Here is a 22,103-nt window from a genome sequence, read left to right as displayed (position 1 = left end):
TTAAAGCTTGGACTTTGAGGGTCACAACTATTGGGCCCTAATGTATCTTGCCAGATTTGTTCCTTCACAAAGCGTCCCTCCTCTCTGCCCAACTTCCACCATTCCCTGTATCCCACATTCCACCCCCACATCTCCTTCCACACCTTACTACTCTGACACCAGAGTACTTGCATAGCTGAGCATACCCTGCTTTCTGGCCTCCCTGCTTTTGCTCATGCTATTCCTTCCTCCTAGCATACCTTTCCCACCTCTCATTAGCTTTTGAAATCCTAGCTGTCCTCTAAGACCCAAGTCAGGTGCTACCTCCTCCATGAAGTCTTCCCAGATCTACTCTTTTGCCTCCCAGCCAAATCCACCTCCTATTTTCTGGGCCCCCTAGCCAGTTATTAGCTATGTGACACAGCTCTGTAGACCACGGATGTTTACAAATGTGAAGGATTTGTATTGCTTCTTCTAGGATGCCCCCGTTACCATAGGAGACTTGGACCTCAGCCTCTGAGGGGTTGAATGCATTTGTCCCACCCACCCCCACCCACCATCACCTGGACTATCAGCAACTTCAGGCCTCGAATTTCCTTTCTTAGTAGCATGTATACAGTTGATACTAAGTGTGTGAACTAAATTGAATTTAATGGATTCCACTGAGGGGTGTGGGTACTGAGTCTGTGTCCTTGGCAGTGGGGTAGATGGTAAGGGAAGGGAAGGATGCACACTAAGAGGGGTTTAGGCTAAGGCCCCATCTACCTTCTGGAGGGCCTGACAGGCAGAGGGGAGCAGGGTGGGGGCACCTCTGCCTGGCACAGGAAAGGGTCCCCCAGATACCACCGATTGGGTTTCATCCATGCATTCGGGCCTAGTCAGCCCTGTGTTCAGATCTCACCCTCGATTTCACAAAATCGCTTTAATATGTGGGCCAGAAAAGCCGGTTGTAGGGCCTCGGGCGATAGCTCAGGCAGGAAACTCCCAGTGTACCCAGCTGGGCAGCCGAGCAGGCGAAGTCACCTCACCAGGCCCCTGAGTGAGCCAGCCATCAGGCCGAGATAGAGATCAGTTGGGTGGAGCAGGAGCATCCTCTAAGCTGCCCTGAGATAGGCAGAGGCTGGGCACACCCTCTCTCCACTTGGCCTTCCAGGAGGGAGAGCTGGGGACACTTGCACTTGACCCTTTCCTCACCAAGGATTCAGGCAATTATTTTTTCTTCTCCCTCTAACTTTGGGAGCCCTGACCTCCCTGCCTTCCACGAGGTCCCTGTCCACAGCTCCTGGGTATGAAGCTGTGGGACTAAGTGGAATTAGGAGGGAGCATACCACCTCCCCATTCCCCCAGATGCCCAGAAGGGCATCTCTGAGCCATGACCTTGATAAGCTAAAGAGGGAAGGCTTTCCCAAATCCTGGCTGGGCTAACCTGAGAACTGTGAAGGTCCTGCATGCTGTTCTCACCACCCGTTCCCTTGGACAGCCAGCTGCCTCTGAGTTTCTGGGGGCCAGCAGACTGCTGACCCCAAGGGTCAGGACCACCTGCTGGTTCCTACATTTCCAAGATCTGAAGGCCTCTGAGTCCCTTGATACTAAAGAGTTGAGGCCCCCCACACCCCCCATCTGCCTACCCACCATAACCCCTCCCCATGCAATCCCAGCCACAGCAGAGAGGTGTCCAGAGGGCGGAGCTCTGAGTCAGAATATAAATTCCCAATCTTGCCACCCAGCTGGAGAGCTGCCACGATGCTCCAGAAGCAGATGCCTGCCTGGCTCTCCCACTACCTACCAGACCTATGCCAAGCAGAAGATGGCAAGCCTTCAGCCCCCTGTGCCTTGGAGGTGAGGGAGAAGTGCTGGGTGGGTGGGGCTGGCGGCTGAGGGCAGGAGGCAGGCACGGGGAGGGCTGGGAGAACTGTAGACTCCAGACACGGAGCACTTAGGCTTGGGCAGCCCCCACCTAGCACTGGGGGTGTGGGCTGGTCCAGTTGGGGCTCCTGGGTGGATGGCTCAGCTGAGGGTACCCACGGACTCGACAAGGTGCTGTGTGTGGCACAGGGCCATCTGGGGCCAGGTCAGCACCCGGGTAGACGGTGCTGGGAACTGCCAGAGGTGGATCCATGCTTGCCTGAGCTAGCGGTGAACGGGCATTTACCCTGTGGACATCCTTGCCATGCTGTGCAAGTGTGCGGCATGGTGTCTCATGAGGATTGGTGGCATTGCCAACCTGTCATATCAGCCAGGAAGTTCAGCTGGATCTGTGGTCAAGACTCCTGGGCCCACCATCTGACTCCTGAGGGCCTCCTAGAGAGACTCTGGGTTCAAGGCCAGGATTCCAGGGCTCCGGACCAGCTCTGCCTCAGCTTTCTCATTTACCTCAAGCTTCCAATTTGCCATGGGCATGCCATGGCCCGGACTGTCAGCAGCTACTTCTTCCCGGTTCTCCTCTCCGGGCCCTTCCCCCAGGCCACACTGACTCACTGAATGAGATGAGCAATGGCCTGAAAGTGTCTTGTCCTTTCGGGGTGGAAGATGGAGACCCCACTCAGCCTCCAATGAGCCCAAGGAGGAGAGCTCCGAGCTGCATGGTGCCTGGTGCCCTGCTGCCATGGTCAGGACAGGTACCACCTTCTGGGGGGCGCCCACGTTTCCCCACAGCACTCAGGGGACTGGAAGAGCCTTTGGTCAGCTGTTGTTCCTGCCTCCCCAGTCTAGTTGAGCCCCTGGAACCTGGGCTGGGAGAGAGCTTCCAGAGAAGCGATAGAGCGCCTGAAGCAGGGAATGAAGCAGCTGAGAACAATGCCTGTCCCTCTCGGGTCCCAGAGGGTCTGTGACTCAGAGCTGGACTTCTTGCCCTGACCCTCACCTAGCCTGTGTGATACAAAGGGAAAGAGCCATGGTAGCTCCTCCCAGGAGCCCCCTGGTCTGGGATGTTGCTCAGACAGCTGGGAAATGTTCTGAGGTCCCATAAAGTCCTCATCCCAGTGATGTCCTTTGAGGGAAGGCCCACACATACTGGAAGCTATCACCAGGCTATTCGAAGCTCTGACACAGATGTTGCAAGGAACTGGTGGGATGTATACACCCAGCTCTCTGGGGAGGAGGAGGCGGCATCACCAGCCAGGCCTGCCTCGAGAAGCCCTGAGGAGGGAGTTCCCACAGGCTCCCTGGGAGCTGTCTTGCCCTCTCCTGCACCCAAACCTTGTGGGCTGGTTTGGTTAGGGTCCACCTGGCCTGGGGGTGGGTATCACACCCACCACTTCTGAAACATGGTTGTCAGACCCAACCTCCCGAATTCCCACCCCTACCTGGGAGCCTGCCCCTGGAAGCCCATGGGTAACTGTTCCAATGATGGATTTGTGGTGACAGCTAGACCTGGGGTGCAGGGAGAGCCCTGAATCAGCAACGGAGGGCTTACTCCTGCCTCTGCTGTTAAGTAGTCCAGTGCATGACCCAGAGCTAGCTTTAGCCAGTTTGGTTAACTCACTATGAGAGCCCGCGCCCCGGATGCCACCCTGCTGTCAGGTAGATCTGCGCCTGAGTCCTGGCCCTGCTGCTTCTGTACTGTGTGCCCTTGTGTGAGATGCAGTCTCTCTAAACCCAGGCTTCTCCACAAAGTTGGGATAACACCACCCTCCTCAGAGTGTGGTTGGGGGGCTAAATGAGAACAGATGTGGTGCGCCTGGTCGGGCCCAGGGCCTGGTGCATAGGAAGAGCTCAGGGAATTGCGCTCCCCAGCCCCCACCAAGGTCCTACCTATAAATATGGGGGTAGGAAGGGGGACTAGTGAACTGCCTAATAGCCAGTCCTGAGGGTCAAGGCGGGACATCTTTTCCATATGAGCTGGCAAGATCTGCCTGTCCTGAGTAGGTCTCAAGGGGAAGTAGAGTCCTGGCAAGATCAGCCCCGGGAATCAAGGCCAGGGAAGAGGCTGGAGCCAGAGCTGGGTGTGTCTGTTGGCCTGAGCTGTAGAGCCCTTTCTCCCACGTGGCTTCCCTGAAAGCCGTCAAGCCCACCCTTCCCACGCAGCTGTATTGGTTATTATCATATCTGAATACACTTCTGTACTGTTTGCCGAACAGTCCCTGCCTGGAGCTCCAAACCCTGAGTGCTCCCTGGTCCTTACCCAGGACCCTCTGATGCCCCATGAACTGAAGGATCCTCATCCATCCCTGCTGCAGGGCTGCAGCCCAGCTGGCATGATGCCTAGCCATGGCTGTCGTTAAATATTCTGATTTTCTCCCTGATAACCAGCCAAGGCCTCCCATCCAGGGACAAGCTTGTCTGAGTCCTTAAAGTGGCTCCCCTTACCACACCGTAAACTACCCCATAAGTTTGGGTCCCATAATATCGCTGGTTTCTGGTTTCCAGCTGTACAGCCACAGACACTGTGCTTTATTCCTTTGGATCTTTTTACTGTGTATCAATTACCTCTGGGGCCATGAAGTTTCGCTTATCTCTAGCACCACTTCAGTTGAGCTGGTTATTTATATCTGAAGCAAAATGGGTACATTCATTTCTATCCAAGACGGTCATTTTTCACCAACCTGATCATCGGGATCATCTGGGCCCAAGACTTGAGTCCCATGTTCCCACTGCCTTCCTCCCAGCCTGACCCCTCTGGGCTATCTCCCAACCCCCTTGCTGGCAAGAAAGTGCTTTGGAATTGGGTCTCTCCTATAAATTGCAGAGCTAGAAACTGTGATTTGAGACTCAAGGTAGACCACACGGGAGCCTTCTGTGGCTACTGGGAGTGGAACTCGTTCAAAAACCCTTAGGCTCTGGTGGGACTCCTTAAAAGAGGGAGGTTGTGGAATATGTTGGCAGGAATGTAGCCAGTGAAAGCATTGCAAGTAGAAGGACTATCAGAGTTTGGGGGTTATTTTGGAGCCTGGGGGGAATTCAGAGTGAAAAGAAGGAAAAGAGGTTCTAAGAGGAAAAGCTGGAGGAGGAGGAGGAGGAGGACATGAGGGGCAAGCGACACCTGTCATTGTGTTGAAAGGTAAAGGTCATTTTCAAGTAAAGTGACACCATGGTCGTGGTTATGAGCTTGAATCAGAACTAGATTCACACTTAAGGTCCTCTTGATTCTAGCTGAGTTTCAGACGTCAGAGAACACAGGCTCAGATTCGCCATCTGTGAAGTGAGGCTAATAACTGCTTTGCGGGTCATTGTAAGGACTGAGCAAGATGGAATGTAGAGATTAGACTCACAACGCCCAGCATATAGCAGACGCTCAACAGGTCATGGCTGAGGTGGTTAGCGCTGTTGGCTTAGAGTGGGAAGAGGTGGGCAGCCTCACTGGAGGGCACCAGGGCTACATGGCAGCAGCAGACTCTTCCTGGAGGGCAGGAGGACCTCGAGTGAGGTCCTGCTGGAAGCTGTGAATGCTCCCTTCCAGACTAGACGTAAGGGGGCCAGGCAGAGCAGCCCCTCTGGGAGGCAAGAGAGGGACGGTGATGGCCGAGAGCCCCTCAACACTAGGAAATGCCCTGAGGCCTCTGGCGGCCCATGTGAACTGTCGTTGCCCTCTGAGAAAGTAGGCCAGTGGGAACAGGCTTTGCCACAACTGTTCTCCTGCGTGAAAAATGACACCTGCTTCCTCACCAGATCAGACCAGGACACCGGCTCTGCCAGCTGGGGAGTGAGAAACGAGGAGCCCATTATGCCCAGAGGGGGGTCTGGCAAAGGCCTAGCCATGTTTCCAGAACCAGGAGAGAAGTGATGTGTGTGGCCTTTGACTTGAGTCACATAGCTAAACAGAATCCTGTGAGATCAAGTTATTAATTGTGAAGATACCCAACATTCAGAGCTAACCTCACCAAAGGATTCCTCAGGCCTATTTATAACTGTCAGTTTGGCTTTGGCTCTGATTCTGAGGAAACTGTTGGGGATTGAGGAAGAAGAGGCCCTAATTCTATCTCAGGGTCTAGGTAGCAGCCTTTCCAGGTGTCGTTCTATTGTGGCTGTTTAGAATGAAGCCCCAGAAGAGGCTGCAAGGATAGACATCAACATGATGACAGTTCTCATGACAAGAAGATCATTTTCACTATAATGAGTATTAACTAAACTCATTGTGGTAATCATTTTGCAATATCTGTATATTAAATCATTAGGTTGTACACTTAAAACCAATATAATTTTATGTGTCAGTTTTATCTCAATTAAAAAAGATTAATACCTCAGGCACCTGGGTGGCTCAGTGGTTAAGCTTTTGGCTCAGATCGTGATCCCGGGGTCTTGAGATCAAGTCCCACATCAGGTTCCCTGCAGGGAGCCTGCTTCTCCCTCTGCCTGTGTCTCTGTGTCACTCATGAATAAATAAAAAGTCTTTTTAAAAAATTAATATCTGTTATAAAGATCTTATGAAGATTTAAAAATGTAAGAATAGTGTCTGGCAAATAGTAAGTGTTCAGTAGATGCTAGCAAGCTATTGCAGTGTTGTCTCTGATAATAGCCAAAACAGATGAACTATCTGTGTACAGTTTGAGTTCAAAATAAAAATAATTATAACATTAAAAACAAAAACAAAAACAAATGATAATAGTGATCATCAATAATGGGATGCTGGAGACTCTTTTTCTTCATACTTTTATGGTTTTTCCAAAACCCCAATAATACTTTTTTAAAGATTTTATTTATTTGAGAGAGAGAGAGAAAGAGGATGAGCAGAGGGAGAGGGAGAAGCAGACTCCCTGCCCAGCAGGGAGCCTGATGCAGAACTCGATCCCAGAAACCTAAGATCATGACTGAGCCAAAGTCAGACTCTTAACTCAGGCACCCTCCAATAATATTTTAAATAGAGAAGAATTGCATCCTTTTAAAAAGTTGTAACGTGATTTTGGCAACATAGGGTGAACTATGTGGAGTGTAAAGGGTTCTATAGTTCAAAGGCCTCTATAAATATGGTCCTTTGGTCGGCTGGAGGAGTCCAGTGTCGTCTGCCATGGGTACAGGCTGGAAGTGGATGGTAAATAGACTCCTCTAAGCCAGGGTCAAACTTTCAGGGAAGGGGCTTCAAATCCTGAGATTCAAACAGATGAAGCGTGAACAGAACAGGCCTGAAGCTGTCCTCTTCCAAGGTGTGTTGGCTCCTAGCAGTGGGGCGAGGAGAAAGCCTTGGGGACCAGTGATCCTCTGGGGCCCAGAATGCGGATTGAATGGGAGGAGACTTCTTGGGAATGAGCAGTGGGAGCCCGTGGCTCTGGAGCTGCTGAGTAGTCATAGCCTGAAGAGTGTCCCACTATCCTCTCCAACCACAGGGTGGGCTGTCTCCATGCCATCTCCTGACCGTGAAGGTCATCCGGATGAGAAATGTCCGACAGGCTGATATGGGTGAGTATCCTCCTGTCTTCCTTCTTTCTCTGCTCATGGGATTAAGTCAGGCCCTGGCTGGAGAAACATCAGAGGAGTGGCAGTGGGGGTGGGGGTGGGGGTGATTGCTATACTCAGGTAGTATTCCAGGCTTTGGGGTTTATATCATTTTTCCAGGCCCCTCCTCTCACCTGCTACCTTGGCACTACTGGCCCCTGCAGACCACCTGGGTCTGAGAACCGTGTTCACCTCACTCTCTCTTCCCTACTCCCCCTCCTCTAGCACCCATTGCTAGGAGCACCAGCTTCTCCCATGGTGGGCCCCTCTTGCTTCTGCATGAGTTTGTGGGCTGCTAGAGGTGGAAGGAGAGGCCCATCTGTCAGCCTAGTCCCAATGCCCTTTCTCAGTGCATGGGTCCTAAATTGGGTTCTGGGGTTCATGGCAGAAGCCACATAGCACCAGCTCTGCAGTGTAGCCCCATGGATATGGTCGGACTCACCAGGGCTGTTTGTGCAGTGTTTTCTTGTAGACTTAACTTCACTTTCAACCCAGTCTTGGCTGCATTCCCAGATTATGGGGGCCCTGGGAAGTCTTTGGCTTAAGAGAGAAGTGAAGGTATCTGGGTGGGCAGGATACTCCCCTCATGCTTATCTTTGGGGTGGAATTCGAGAAATCAGGAGAACTCAGATCTTCTCCCGATGCTGCTCTCAACTTGCTCCATCCAGAGTGAGGCTTGGCCCTCAAGAAGGAAAAAGCTCTGTGTCAAAGCCCCATGGCTTAGGTGTCCCCACTGACTGGTGACTACACAGGCATGGCCTAAGAGCCACCAAGCTCCCCCAGAGTTCCATCATTTTCCTCTTGCCCTCACCCTGGGATTCAGCTAGGTAGAGAGAGCCTCGGGGAGACAGAATGCAGAGAGCCATGTTACCAAGTGTGCATTTAACCCAAAGCAATTACAGACTAGTAACAGGAGATGACATTCTGAACCTACCACTATAGAACTTAGAACTGGGGGCCCTTGGGTGGCTCAGTCAGCTAAGCAGTTAAGCAGTTAAGCATCTGACTCTTGGTTTGGGCTCAGGTCATGATCTTCAGGTTCTGGGAGAGCAAACCACACCAGCACTGGGCTATGTGCTCAGCGAGGAGTCTGTTCGAGATTCTTTTCCCACCTCCCTGCTCACTTTCTCTCTCTCTCTCTCTCTCAAATAAATAAGTAAATAAATAAAATCTTAAAAAAAAAAAAAAAAAGGAACTAGAGGAGGACATTGAAAGCCGAGAGTAGCTAAGGAAGGCTGCTCTGAGGGCCTGGGGTCTGACAGGGGCAGACCAGAGGTCCTGGGCGCCCGATCTGCGGGAGAGGCCATGTTGAGGGAGAGAGAGAGAGGCCTCAAGGCATCTGTGAGCACGGCTGGGGGCAGGCCTCCAAACAGCACTTGCTCCTTTGAACAACCCCAGGGTAATGCTGAGGCCCATTCCGCACACCGAGGCTAAGGATTGCCTAAAGTGGAAGCAGTGTTTGATCCTAGTGTTTGGACTCTGGGAAGGGGGGTGAGGTAGAGGGGATAAGCAGGAGAAGCAGGCTGGGGCCAGGCAGAGGAGGATTGGGAATCCAAGTGATAGGGTACCTGAGTTCCTAAGGAAGGGGTCGCATGACTTTCTGGGGGCGATAGGCATAGGTGGGGAGAGGCTGACAAACTGTTGCCACTATGCAAACAGAAGTGAGAGGGCCCTGGGGCTGAGGGAAAACCAGGGCGTAGGGAAGGACTCCAGCTGGCCCCCCTGGAGGCCAAAGTGTTCAGAGCCCATGCCAGCCAGTGTCAGTTTGAGCCTGGCTCTGCCAGGAGGCTGGCAGGAGACCAAGGGACTTCTCTGGTTTCTCGGGGCCTCCCAGGCCACCAGCGAGTGATCTGAGAAGTGTTCCCTGGGCAGGGCCTGGCCACTTCTTTTGCCTTTCTTGCCCATGCCACAGTGGGTCACACAGATACTTCACTCACCCCTGGGCAGAATTCACCCACTCCCCTCACCCCTAGGATACCCACAGCTTGCACTCCTCTGCTTCCACCCCCACCCAGGTGTGTCTGTCCCAACCCTGTGGGTCACCCAGGCTGCACACTTGTGGCATGCCTGCGCCTGTGTGTGCAGACCTTCCCTTTGACCAAGCTCCTCTGTCTTCTCCAGCCACACCCATCCCCTGCGCATCCCAGAGGTTGGGGTGGGGGGTAGGGGCACAGGCAATCAGACAAATGGACTGAGGTCTGGCCCCCCAACCTCCTCTTCCCTTTCCCCACAAGCCCCTCTGGCGCAGAGACTGCCTTTGGGAGGTTTCCAGATCCCCTTTGGGAATCCCCTCAGCTGAGCTCTGTTGTTGCCTTGCCTGATGAGATTGGCAACTATCCCAACGTCTTCTGGGTGCTGGGTTACTCCTGCCCTAAACTGTTCCCTTCTAGCTTGGATCAAAAATGAGCTCCACACTGGTTCAGTCCCCAAGTGTGTGTCTGAGTTTCCCAAGATTTTAAGGAGTCTGAAAGGAATGAGATTGGGGGATGACTCCCTTGTCAAAGAGTGCTCCACCCAGCCCGGGGCCAGGACAAGATGGAGCCCTGGAAACCTCCCAGGGTCCAAGAGCTTTTATTCTCTTGGGAAAATCAAGTTAAAACTCAAGCCAACAAATGTGAGGCAGGTGTCTCCAGAGGTATTAGGAAGATAGTGTCCTCAACATCTATAGATCTCACTGAGTCATCTTTGCCACCCATATTCTGAGAAAGAAGGTGTGTCATTCAATGACCAAGCCCTCTATCACTCCAAGAGGAACAAGGCTTAGAACTGTCTGTGCCTAGGAAATCCCCTGTAGTCTCCGAAATCCTCAAAATTGGGTCAGCATTGCTTAACCGTTCATCATAGCCAACATGCCGATCTCTCTCCTTCTAGCTAATGATGCCTGCCCCAGAGTATCCTCTGGGCCCCTGCTGGCCTCACTCCGTCAAGTGATCTCTCCCTCTCCCAGGATTTCCCCCTCCTTCGGCTGTACTCTCCTTCCCCTTCCCAACCTTGTGGATAGAAGTGGGACCAGGTCTCTTAGAACTGAAAAACAAATCAATGCTGGAACTGGGGGTATCCGATTCATCCCTCTCTTCCAAGTCACACCTTGCCTAGAGATTTAAAACTTACGCCAAAAATACTGAGATTTTATTTAATGGGCTTAATGGGAGAATTTTAGGCATGAGCTGATAATAGGAAAGGGGTTTTAGAGGCAAAGGGGCCTTCTCAGGGCCAAATTATGCTAAGCAAATGGGTATAGAGTTAGCGGGATCCCTGCCTGCAGGTTCCCTACCATACAGGAGGAAGACCCTAGGAAAGTATTTCAGGTTGAGGAGGAATGGGGGTTGTCCAGGAGGGGTCCTGGGAGATCCCTGGGGAGTATCCCTATAAGCAGAGCAAATAGAGATCTGAGCTGCTTACCTATGTCTGTGGTGACCCAGCCCAGAATTTGATACAGTGCTCTAAAGCAGGAAGTTGGGCTTTTCCATTCAATTCCTCTATTCAACAAATTTTTAGCAAGTGCTGACTCATGGTCTCCAGGCCCTCTCAGCATTTGGGGCACAGTGGAGGCAGATGCTCTGACCTGCACTTTGGTCCAGTATAGCCAGTGCTCTGCCAAGAGAAGAGCAGAAATTCTAAGCTGTGTGTGTGTATAAGGGGGACACTGGCCAAGACTTGGGGGCTCAGGGAAGGCTTCCAGAGGAAGTTCCTTTTGACACCTGAAGGGGCTAGCCAAGGGAAGGGTGAGGTGAAAGTGGAAGAGAACCATGTTCTAGACAAAAAGGAATGGCAAGATAGCATGGCACTTCTGAGACCACACATGTTTGGGTTTGGCTGGAATGTAGAGGGTGAGTACAAGTGCTTGTGTGTGTGTGTGTGTGCATGTGTGTGTGTGTGTGTGTGCATGCATATGTGTGTGTTTGGGGGCAGGACAGGGGCTGGGTGATAGGGAGGGTAGAAGGAGGAGGCTGAGGCTGGGGAAGCTGGGAGAGGCAGCCATGTTGAGTGCTTGGGACTCCTTCCTGAGGGCAGATAGCAGATGTTGAAGGATTTTAAACTGGGAGTGACATGGTCAGCTCTAAAAGGATCCCTCTGATTTATCTTGAGAGAAAAGATTAGAGTAGGGCATGACAGGAGACAGGGTGCCCAGTCGGGAAGTAGCAGCAGAGGTGACGGTTCCCTGCACCGAGGCAGTAGCAGTACAAGTAAGAAGTGAAGTGAGCCAGAGAGCTCAATGGAATTAAACTGATGTCATGTAAGAGCCAAGGATGATACTTGGCGTCTGGCCTGGCCACCTGAGTTGATGGCAAGCAGGAGCAGATTGGCCATGGAGGGGATGGGTGGGGACAATGAGGTCATCATTTTCTGTAGATTACTCTGGGTTTTGGTCATTCTTTGTGTCTGGATTAAGCAATTATGACCCCTAAGAGGCAATGCCATCTTACCTTTATTCAGTGGGAGGAGGGCCGTGAATTCCAACTCCCTTGAACGTCGAGCCCTCAAAGATTAATCAGACATCGGAGAGGAAATCAGAGACTAGGGATGCTTATGATGCAAACCATGGGTGGAGAGTCAGTCCCAGGGGACAGCCCAGGTTTACTCTCACCGGGCATTGCTACTAATAACTTGAACTAGTAGTTTTGGTCAGGCCTATTAGAACAAAACTCCTATCTTCACACCAGTTCCACCATCTAGAGGATTCTCTGACACTGGAGACTGTATTGACTTTTACCATTTTCTACATGCCTGGTGTGTACCCTGGAAATTACCCCAGCACATTGTCAGGAGAGTGACAAGGGCCATCATGGCACCTGTTTCTCTCTCCTCCCAGGTAGAATGGAGGGAGGGAGCCACACTAGGCTGCTATTTTTTTTCACCTCTATGCCTTCTGCTGCTCCAGCCAGAAGATCTGAGAGTCCTTCCCCTACTTTGGGAGGGATTTTTAAGAACAAAGCCTTTGGGACACTTGGGTGGCTCAGCGGTTGAGTGTCTGCCTTTGGCTCAGGTTGTGATCCCGGGGTTCTGGGATGGAGTCCTACATCAGGTTCCCTGCAGGGAGCCTGCTTCTTCCTCTGCCTATGTCTCTGCCTCTCTTTCTGTGTCTCTCATGAATAAATATTTTTAAAAAAAGAACAAAGCCTTTGTCCCTTCTCCAGAGCACATCCCACAACATCACATTGGAGTTATTCATTTCAAGTGAGAAAAAAAAAGTACATGGCCTTAGATGTGAGGCTTTCTTGGGTCACATGCCTCATGCTGGGAGACTAGTGTAGGTATGAAGAGCCTGGCTAGGTGCAGTAGAGACATTAGTCCTATGTAAATGGTGGTCCCTGCTTCTAGATTCTCCTAAACTCTTGTTCCACTCAAGTCTTTTCCCATCCTGGCCCTCTGGGCAGACTCACAGCAGACTATGTCCCCTTGCTTCTCAGCAGCCCGAAGGAAGAGCAGTACCCTACTGTGGTTTCCCTGGTATCTTGGGCTAAGGAAAGAGTTGGACTGGACCCTGTGGAGCTTGTCCTCCAGATATTCCCCTGGCAGAGGAAAAACCGTGTAGTCAGACCTTGTTCCAATTTAGCAGGTGTTAGCTCAGAGAGCTGGGATGCTTCTGAAAAGAGCCAGAGGCTATCTGTGTCCTTGAGAGTGATCAGTGGGACCTGAATCCCCCTCTGAGAATTTTCTAGCCTGCAAGCTCTAGCCTTCTCAGGGGTTCTGGGAAAAGGTCTCTGGAGAGTCAGATCCATGAGTCAGGAGGGGAGACAAAGGCCTGAAGACAAAGGCTTGCTCTGAAAGTGACCTGCCTGAAGTTTCCTTCTGACTCTCTCCTCCCTGGACCCAGGCTGCTTCCTCACCCTTCCCCACTCTTGTCTTCCTTGGACAGTGAGCCAGACAGACTGCTTTGTGAGCCTCTGGCTGCCTACCGCTTCTCGTGAGAGGCTGAGGACTAGGACCATCTCCAACTGCCCAAACCCAGAGTGGAATGAAACCTTCAGCTTCCAGATCCAGAGCCAAGTGAAGGTGAGACTTGCAAGACACGCTGTGTCAGCCATGCTGACATTTCCAATCCCACCCCATGCCTGCTTTTCCTTCTGTTTGCTTATGTGTCCTTCTTCTATTTGTCTTTCTTTCCACCTACTTCTAGTGACCCATCTTCTCACTCACCCACTCCTTCATTAGGCCTGCCTCATGTTTGTCCCTCTGAGTCTATTCATCCTCTATCGTCTTTCCTTTCTCTCTCACCTTCTACCTAATTGTTGCTGGAACCTGGTGGTTCCAGCTGCAAAAATTGAGCATGCTTGCAGAACATGCTTCTAGTAAGAGAACACATGGAGGGAAAGGGCCATTCTATTCACTAGGTCCAAGGCCAGTCTAATTCCAGCCAGAGGATTTTCCCTATCTTAACTCCTTTTTAGAAGGCTTTATTATTTCTAGCTCCTTGAGTATCTGTTCTTTCATTTGTTGGGCTGTTGTTTCATGGTGTTGGCCTTCTTCAGATATATGGTGACTCCCCTGTGGGAGAATTCTCCCTCGGACATGCTGAGCTATATCCTCAGCAACCTCAGAGTGCTCTTTTTAATTTTTCTTTTTCTTTTTCTTCGCCTTTTTTTTTTTTTTTTTCTCCATGCCCAGCATTCCAGCATAGGACTGGAACTCATGACTGTGAGATCAAGACCTGGGCTAAGATCAATAGCTGGATACTTAACCAACTGAGCCACCCAGGCACCCCCTCGACAGAGTGCTCTTTAAACAAACTTGGCCTCATCATGGAGGTATCAATCCCAGTCTTGGGTCACTTGAGGCTTCACATCTCCAGCTTATTGCTTCCATATTTTAGAGTGATTCTTTATTTCTGGTTCATGATAAGTCCTTTTTGCTTTCAAGGAGGGCTTTATATTGGTTACTAGAAAACTATCTCCTCTATCATATGTATCATTTTGGTGAGGAAAGGGGATCTTGACTTGGGCTCAGACTCCATCTTGAAATCAGAATTTAGACTTCCTTTGTCTAAAGATCTATGGGGCTGCTCGTATGAATCTATGCAGTTGGTTCTGGGGCACGTCCATGTTACTAGTAATTACAAGGTCAACAGATCTCATTCAGCAAGGAACCTCCAACTATCTTTTAACCACCTGATAGGGACCAAAGAGGCAAACCCGGTCCCAACCCACATCTTCTAGGATCCTTGGAATAAGAGACCTCAGAGGCTAATCCACATCACCTAAAATCACTGACTTCAGTGTTCAGTTAGATGTTATAGTAGCCACCCAACTCTTGCCATGCAGCTTTGGGACCACCCATGAGACTTCCTTAGGGGCTGATGAACCAAAGGGTAGAGTTCAAACACTTCACTCCAAGCTCATCAAGTATGAGAATCCTCATAATTTGCCACATCACTCTCCTGGAGCTTTAAGATGTTAGCTTCCCAGAATTGGGTTGTCTAGCACTTAATGGGCTCTCTTTAGCATCTAGGGCCCCAGTGCTGAACAGTCTATGACTTGGCAAGGGTCTTGCTCCCTCTGCCCTTCCATCATCCCCCTAGAGGGTCAGGAAGTTTTCAGAGAGTTGGAAAGGAGAGTATAGACACTATCCCCTCTGAGCTCATTTTTCTACAAATGGCTCTCACACCTGAACAGGGACCTCTGTGCTGGTCTCATACCCAGACCCACATCCTTGCTAGGGAAATGGGTCCATGTAAACAAAGTAACCAGACTTGTATCCTCTCTTCTCCCCTAGAATGTGCTAGAGCTGAGCGTCTGTGATGAAGACACACTGACACCAGATGACCATCTCTTGACAATTCTCTATGACCTCACCAAACTCTGCTTCCGAAAGAAAACCCATGTGAAGTTCCCACTCAACCCAGAGGTGGGTGCAGGTATCCAGGCCCTCAGCCTCCTGCCTCATGAGGAGCAGCTGGTTATTTCCATGGCTCCACTCTAGGAGCTTCTCTCTATGTCACCAATTCAGGAAAAGATAGTACTGCTGGTTCAGTCCTTGTGCTATGCTTATTGGCTGTGTAACCTTGCAGAATATATTTAATTCTGTGTTCTGTTTCCTCATATGTCTAAGGGCAATGATGATACCTTGCAGGGTTGTTGTGGCACCAAAATGGGAAAACATAATTAAGGCACTTAGCACCTTTCACAGTACAAAATAGGGATGGAGTATGTGCTGGCTCCTTTACTTCCCTGACTCCTGCTGCTAAGATAGCCCAGGGTACAGAGGACAGATGAGGGTAAAGAAGGGAAAGTCTGCAAATCAGAGAAAACCAGAGCTGAAAAAGACCAGGATGTTATCAATTCAATCATTCAACAAATGCTTGATTTCCTACTATGTATCAGACACTGTCCCAGGCCCCGGAGACACAGCAGGGAACAAGTATCCCTGCTCTTGCCTGGCTTACATCCTGGCAGAAAAATTAAAGTCCAGTGAAGTCACAGCTTCCTAAAATTATGTGACAAGAGGTATGAAGGAATAGATGAGGGAAGGGGCCCCCATTTTTCTAAGTTGAGCTGGCTGGAGATATTATCTCAGATCTTTGTCCCAGGTGCTGAGCCCTTTAAGAAGGCAGGAGAGGGACCCCTGGGTGGCACAGCGGTTTGGCGCCTGCCTTTGGCCCAGGGCTCGATCCTGGAGACCCGGGATCGAATCCCACGTCGGGCTCCTGGTGCATGGAGCCTGCTTCTCCCTCTGCCTGTGTCTCTGCCTGTGTCTCTCTCTCTGTGATTATCATGAATAAAAAAAAAAAAAAAAAAAAAAAAGAAGGCAGGAGAGTGATGGGAAGCTGGGGTGGGGGTAGAAGCTAAAGGGACTTGTTTTGGGGCCAACAGGTGCAGCCCCAGCTCACAAATGCTTTCCCTTTATCCACCTGCCAGGGCATGGAAGAGCTGGAGGTAGAGTTCTTGCTGGAGGAGAGGTGAGTAGGCCCCAACTCCCTAGGAACCCCGCCCCCCAAAGTCCTGATTCCCAAATGGCTCTGGGCAGGCATTTCAGAGCCTGATCTGCCTTTTTGCTGCCCTCCTCTCTCCCACTCTTACCCTTGGCACCCCATCAGGGGAGGGAGCTTCTAAATACTGTTGGTGCCTCGGCCCCACCCCTATTCATCCTGTTCTCCTGACATCAGAATTGCTTCAGAGATCTAGAACTCTGGCCAAATTGCATTCCTAAGAGTAGCCTCTGGGAAGAATTCCTGCCATGTGGTGATGGGGCCTTGTAGAAGCCAGGCTGAGAAAGATGTCAAGACAGAGGATCACCTCTTTGACCCTGAACTGTTAAACTCCCCCAAACCCTGGCCTGAAGTAGCCTGTCCCCCTCTGTAGCCAACTCTGAACCATATCAAGGAGATGCTCAGATCCAACATGTGGGGTTATTAACCATCATTTTCAATTAAGAAAATAACCTAGGGTCCTAGGGATATGACTAGGCTGGGTACTCAAGTAGAATTGAGCCCCCAGAGCTGGAGGATAGGAAGGAGAGGAGAGAGGAAAGGGGAGGGTAGAGAGGGGAGAACTCTGTTCAGGATGGTTAGTGTGCCTTGTGATTGGGCAGCTGACTCCTCTCCATAGTCCTCATAGGGCTGAGCCCCTGGATTTAGGATAAGCCCAGAGAAAGGGGGAGGGGGAGGGGCAAGAGCTAGAACAAGAAAGCATGTCAAACTCCACTCTGAGAGAGTCCTCTACCTAGGGACTCTTGGAACTCTTTGGGGTGCCTCATTTTCCATCAACAGCTGATTAACAAATTAAAATCAATTTTATCTCCCACTGAAGAACATCTGGGCTCTCTCCTCCAGTTCTTGATTCATCAAGACTTAAGGAAAAATTCCTGGTAGCTTGCAAAATGAAACATGTCAAAATTGGTAGTAAGTGTTGATCTGGAGATATAATCATCTTAGGCCTAATTTTGGCATGGGGGGCTGTGGACTCCCCTAGGCTAATTGTAACTTTGAGGGCTTATATTCTTGACTATATAACATGAAGACATTTTCTATATACCAGACTCCTCTCTGGCTGGGTCAGAACTGTTCATTAAATACATGAATTAAATAAAGCACAGAAAGGAGAACGGGTCATTTCTGCCACCAGAACTATTTATATCTGCTGCAAGTGGCAGGCTCAGGCCTTTCTCTGCCACCTGTTTATCTTCATAGCTCCTTACAGTTGGGCATAGAGCACGGTTGGGCATCTGATTGAGCATAAAAAACAGTTATCCCTTTTTTAAAAAATGGCACTCTTCTCCTCCTTCCAACTGCTACATTTTTTCCCTATTCTATTTAAAATGTATGACTTTTTTCCTTGACAATCCATAGTTCTAAGGTTTCATTATTTTTTTTTAAGATTTTATTTATTCACTTGAGAGAGAGAGCATCAGGTGGGAGTGGCAGAGGGAGAGGGAGAAGCAGGCTCCCTCTAAGCAGGGAGCCCAATGTGGGGCTTGATCCCAGGACCCTAAGATCATGACCTGAGCTGAAGAAAGCCACTCAAATGCTCAACCAGTGGAGCTACCTACAGCCCCCATGATCTAAGGTTTCTTAAGCTGCTATTTTTCATAAGTACCAAGGAGGCCATGCTACCTCATTATTGTCCCTATACAGACTCTTTAACACCTTTGTGAGAAATCAAGCAAGAATAATATAACCGACCAGGCATTCTCATTTTGTTTTCCAGTCCCTCTCCACCTGAGTCCCTCATCACCAATGGTGTGCTGGTGGTAATTGTCCTTCCGGATTTCTGTAGTTCCAGAGGCCACACTTGGCTGCTGCTCTCAGGGGAACAGAACCATGGGAGAGAACATGGGCTCACCTGAGCCCCTGTCCTGAAGCATGCCAGGAACCAGGCTAACTAAAGCAGGCCAATGGGGGGCTTGGACGGGTGGGGCAGGGGCTGGGCCCCTGCTTCTGGGGCAGAGGGAGCCGGGGACATCTATCACCCTGGATCCTGTACCCCACAAGGACGACCTCTCCCCTTGGGAACCTCCCCAATTAAAGTACCTCCTTGGAAACAGCCTCCTCTCTGATTCAGCCTCTGTCCCATTTTCCCCAGCTCCAACTCCTCTATAAGCACAAGTCCGATGTTTAAAAGATTTTCATAATTCAGCTATCGGTACAGATATTTCAATTAAATTCATCTAAAGCCTTGGGATTTGAGATCTCTCCCCCAGAAATCAGTCTTAGGGAGTTTGTGGTAAAAGAATCTGACTTATAGAAGACTATTTTGTTGAAAGTTCTCACTTCCAAAGCTCACAGTGGAATGTTCTCTTTTTTTTGTTGTTGTTTTGAACAAAATCACTCAGCTTCCATCTCTGACCTGTAGCTGAGAGCATGACCCCTAGTAAATGGTGACCATACATCCTAGATTTTTCGGGATGGATTCCTTTTCACAACCATCTCTTAATGAGATGATAAGCCTTGATTGGGTTCAGAAAATGTAGAGTCGGCCCAAAATCAGACCAGCGCTGAATTTATGCCCTCATTCATCTCCTCCATTTGGCCTGGCAGAGGGAGGGGGCAACTGGTGCTCAGACTGACCCTCCTGTCCTTTGTTTCAGGCTCGTCAAGTCTCCTGCCTAGAGGTTCACACAGAATGCAGGCAGCAGAAGAAGAGCAGCAAAAGTAAGTCCTGTGACCTCCTCTGCTGCTGGGGACCGAAGTGCCACATGGCTGCCCTGGGCTCAGTCTGGATTTAGCTTGGCCAGGGCTCCTCAGGATCAGCTCACCTTCAGGGGTCATGAACCCCTGGTCTCCCTCCTGCTCTGTAAGGAGCATGTTCTTTCAGGCACCCACGTGACCCTCAGAACCTCTCAGGCCTGACAAGCACTGTGGGCAGGGGCTTGTGGCACAGCACTGCCCACCTGGCCCACTCAGGTCTGCGCTGCACTCCTGGTCTGCTGCAGTGGCCAGTCTCAAGGAAGGTGGGCTCCGACAACACCCAGGGCCCCCCTACCTGTGCCTGTTCCTCTGGTCGGATTATAATTCATAGAGGGTCCTAGCATCTTATAGCTGGTGGGGACCTAAGAGATCCACAATTACAAAACTCTTCAGTTTACCGCTCCATCCCATCTTACTCATGCAAGGCTTCCAGCCCTGGCCCAAGAGAAGAGAGCAGCATAGCTGCACAGACATGGGATGGGGAGGGAGGAAGAACCCACGCCCCCAAAATCTGGTGGTATGGTGAAGGCCCATTTTCAATATAGCAGGAGGATGACCTTAGGGCACCTCCTGGAAAAGCAGAACCTAGCAGGGCTAGTCCAGAGGATTCAGCATCTCAGGGCTTTCTAGGGACCTCATTTGTCAGCATCACACACAGCCTTGTTAAATACAGATTCATGGACCCTGCCTGACCCTATGGAATGAGACTGAGGCATTTTAACCAGTACCCTAGGTATATGCTTCTAAACCCCTGTCCTGGGTTCTTCCAGCCCGGCTTTTTCCTGGTTCAAGATGGGGTGTGGGGGAGGTCAGAGGCTTCTAGGGGCTCATCCCTCTTGTCCTCTATCCCAGTGAAGGACCTCCTGGTGACAGTGAAGGAGTCCTTCGAGCACACCCAACGCGTCTCACACTGCCGGGAGCCGTGCTGCCCAAACCCGGCCTGCTTCCACTACCCCAAATACTTCCAGCCCTGGATGCACACGGAAGTGCCCAAGAGCCAGTGGAGCCATGGGGTACAAGACAGTGGCAGTGGGGGTGGTATAGGGGACTGGTGCAGGCGGGGCTGCCAGAAAGCCCCTCACCCCTCACAGAACCCATCCATCCTTCCAGCTTTGCTGCTGCTGTGCACACAAGAAGAGCAGCCTTGTCTGCCAGCCCCTTGATTGCCTCCCTGATGGCCAGACGGTGACCCTGCCAGTGGTAAGGGCCTGGGAGTGAGAAGGGGCCTGGGAGCAGCCTAGCCCCAAGTTCCCAAGGGAAGGAGATGGGGAAAGCATGGGGGAGGTGATGCAGGGGGGTCTCTCAGGCAGGTCAGAGGAGTCTTGTGGGGTAGGAAACTGCGGGCTGTGGTGTAGAGCCAAAGAGAGTGTATAGAGGCTGAGTTGAGGATCGTAAAGGGAATCCAGAAGAAGGAATGAAGGTTGTGTGTGTGTGTGTGTGTGTGCACGCATGTGGGCTGTGTGTGCTGAGTCGACAGTGGACAGTGTGGTGAGACTCCACTTCTTTGGTTGGGACCACTTGGCTCTAAATTGTCATCCCTGAAAAGCTGTTCATCTTTCAATTCCCAGGGTGAGAACTGCGCATTACACATGAAGACTACACCCTGGTAAAGCACCCTCTTTCTGTCTTTCTAAGTCAACTGAGGGAGTGATATGTCATTTTGATTTGCATTTCCCTGATGGCTAATGGTGTTGAGCATCTTTTCATGGACTTATTGACCATTTTTATATCTTTTTTTGGAGAAATGTCAATTCAAATATTTTGTCCATTTTTAAAGTGGGTTATTTGCCTCTTATTGTTAAGTTGTAAGCATTCTTTTTATACTCTGGATATAAGTCCCTTGTCAGATATATGATTTGAAAATATTTTCTCCTATTCTGGAGGTTGTCTTTTTACATTCTTGATAATGTCCTTGGAAGCAAAGACATTTTTTAAAAGATTTTATTTATTTTTATTTGAGAGCGCACAAGCAGGGGGAGGGGCAGAGGGAGAGGCAGAAGCAGGCTCCTTGGAGGGAGTCCAGTGTAATGTGGGGCCGGATCCCAGGACCCTGGGTTCACAACCTGAGCCTCTGAGCTGAAGGCAGATGCTTAACTGACTGAGCTACCCACCCCGGCACCCCGGCAAAGACATTTTAAACTCTGTGAAATCTAGTGTATGTATGTATGTCACCTGTGCTTTTCATATCATATTTCAGAAACTATTGCTTAATCCAATAGTTGTGAAGATTTACTCCCATGTTTTCTTCTAAGAGTTTTATGATTTTAGCTCTCACATTTAGGTCTATGACAGATTTTGAGTTAATTTGTGTATACAACGTGAAATAGGGACTCAGCTTAATTCTTTTGAATGTGGATATCCAGTTACCCCGACACCATTTACTAAAAAGACTATTCTTTCCCCCTTTGAATTGCCTTGGCATCCTTGTCAAAAATCAAGTGACCATTTACAATTTGATTAACTATTTTTCCTTGGACAAGTCATATAGCCTCTGTAGGTCGCAGTTTTTCTCATCTGTAAATTGGAGCAAAACCAAGAGTACATGTTGCCCTGAGGATCCAGTGAGAGAACACATGGGAAGTCCTCAGTGATCTGCAAGAGGGACACTCAGCAAATATCAACCAGTGTTATTACTGTTGTTTTATTATTTATTTTTTGTTGAGGCCAAGGAAAGAGTTATTTCTTCATAGTTGTGTCTGTAGGCCCATGTTCAACCTGGAGGGAACATGATGGCAAGGCTGCTAGGCTCTGGTTTCAAGGACATGTTATCTGGTTGGGGGTTCGGGCCACTAAGTAAGACTCAGGTCAGAAATTTGTCAAAGTCCATTCACCTGGAGTCCCTGGGGAACTGAGCCTGGGAGGACACTAGGGATGTACGTAGGCAGAGGGAGGAAGCTTCTGGTGAAGGCAAGGGCTGTGCAAAGGCTTGGAACTGAGACTGCTTCTGGGCTCTGAGAGCTAACATGCCCTTCCGAGAAGTAGTGAAAGATGAGGCTGGACATATCATGTAGGGTCTTGGCTGCCAGGCCAGGAGCCTGGACTTGTCCAGGGCAAGGATGTGATAAAAAGAAGACACGTGTTGGACACACTATGGCAGCTCCTGCCCACCTGCCTTGCAGATCTATGGAGATGA

General features: G+C 50.2%; 1 protein-coding gene and 1 long non-coding RNA gene across 9 annotated transcripts in view; one reads left to right on the top strand and one right to left on the bottom strand.

Moving 5' to 3' along the window:
* PLA2G4E (phospholipase A2 group IVE) overlaps positions 1-22,103 on the top strand; it is a 58,947-nt gene that overhangs the window by 23,003 nt on the left and 13,841 nt on the right. For 4 of the 8 annotated variants that reach the window (XM_049104251.1, XM_035708758.2, XM_049104252.1 and 1 more), the window contains 10 exons: positions 1,707-1,818; positions 7,239-7,311; positions 13,208-13,344; positions 15,061-15,192; positions 16,203-16,243; positions 17,991-18,033; positions 18,871-18,934; positions 19,823-19,983; positions 20,081-20,170; positions 20,539-20,576. In XM_049104251.1, coding sequence (XP_048960208.1) covers positions 1,707-1,818; positions 7,239-7,311; positions 13,208-13,344; positions 15,061-15,192; positions 16,203-16,243; positions 17,991-18,033; positions 18,871-18,934; positions 19,823-19,983; positions 20,081-20,170; positions 20,539-20,576 — 891 coding nt within the window. The remainder of the gene's footprint in view (positions 1-1,706; positions 1,819-7,238; positions 7,312-13,207; positions 13,345-15,060; positions 15,193-16,202; positions 16,244-17,990; positions 18,034-18,870; positions 18,935-19,822; positions 19,984-20,080; positions 20,171-20,538; positions 20,577-22,103) is intronic. The other 4 variants (XM_025473090.3, XM_049104250.1, XM_025473091.3 and 1 more) reach the window with 1 other exon arrangement.
* Positions 1,816-16,446, bottom strand: LOC125754049 (uncharacterized). The gene is made up of 3 exons (XR_007407315.1): positions 16,365-16,446; positions 7,790-16,047; positions 1,816-7,368 (listed from the first exon to the last, which is right to left on the bottom strand). It is a non-coding gene; the product is annotated as an uncharacterized LOC125754049 (long non-coding RNA).

The sequence above is a fragment of the Canis lupus genome, chromosome 30 (genome assembly GCF_003254725.2).
Source record: "Canis lupus dingo isolate Sandy chromosome 30, ASM325472v2, whole genome shotgun sequence".
In the NCBI taxonomy this organism is placed as follows: domain Eukaryota; kingdom Metazoa; phylum Chordata; class Mammalia; order Carnivora; family Canidae; genus Canis; species Canis lupus.
The sequence above is the reverse complement of the archived record's forward strand: the minus strand, read 5'-3'. Positions and strand labels throughout refer to the sequence as shown.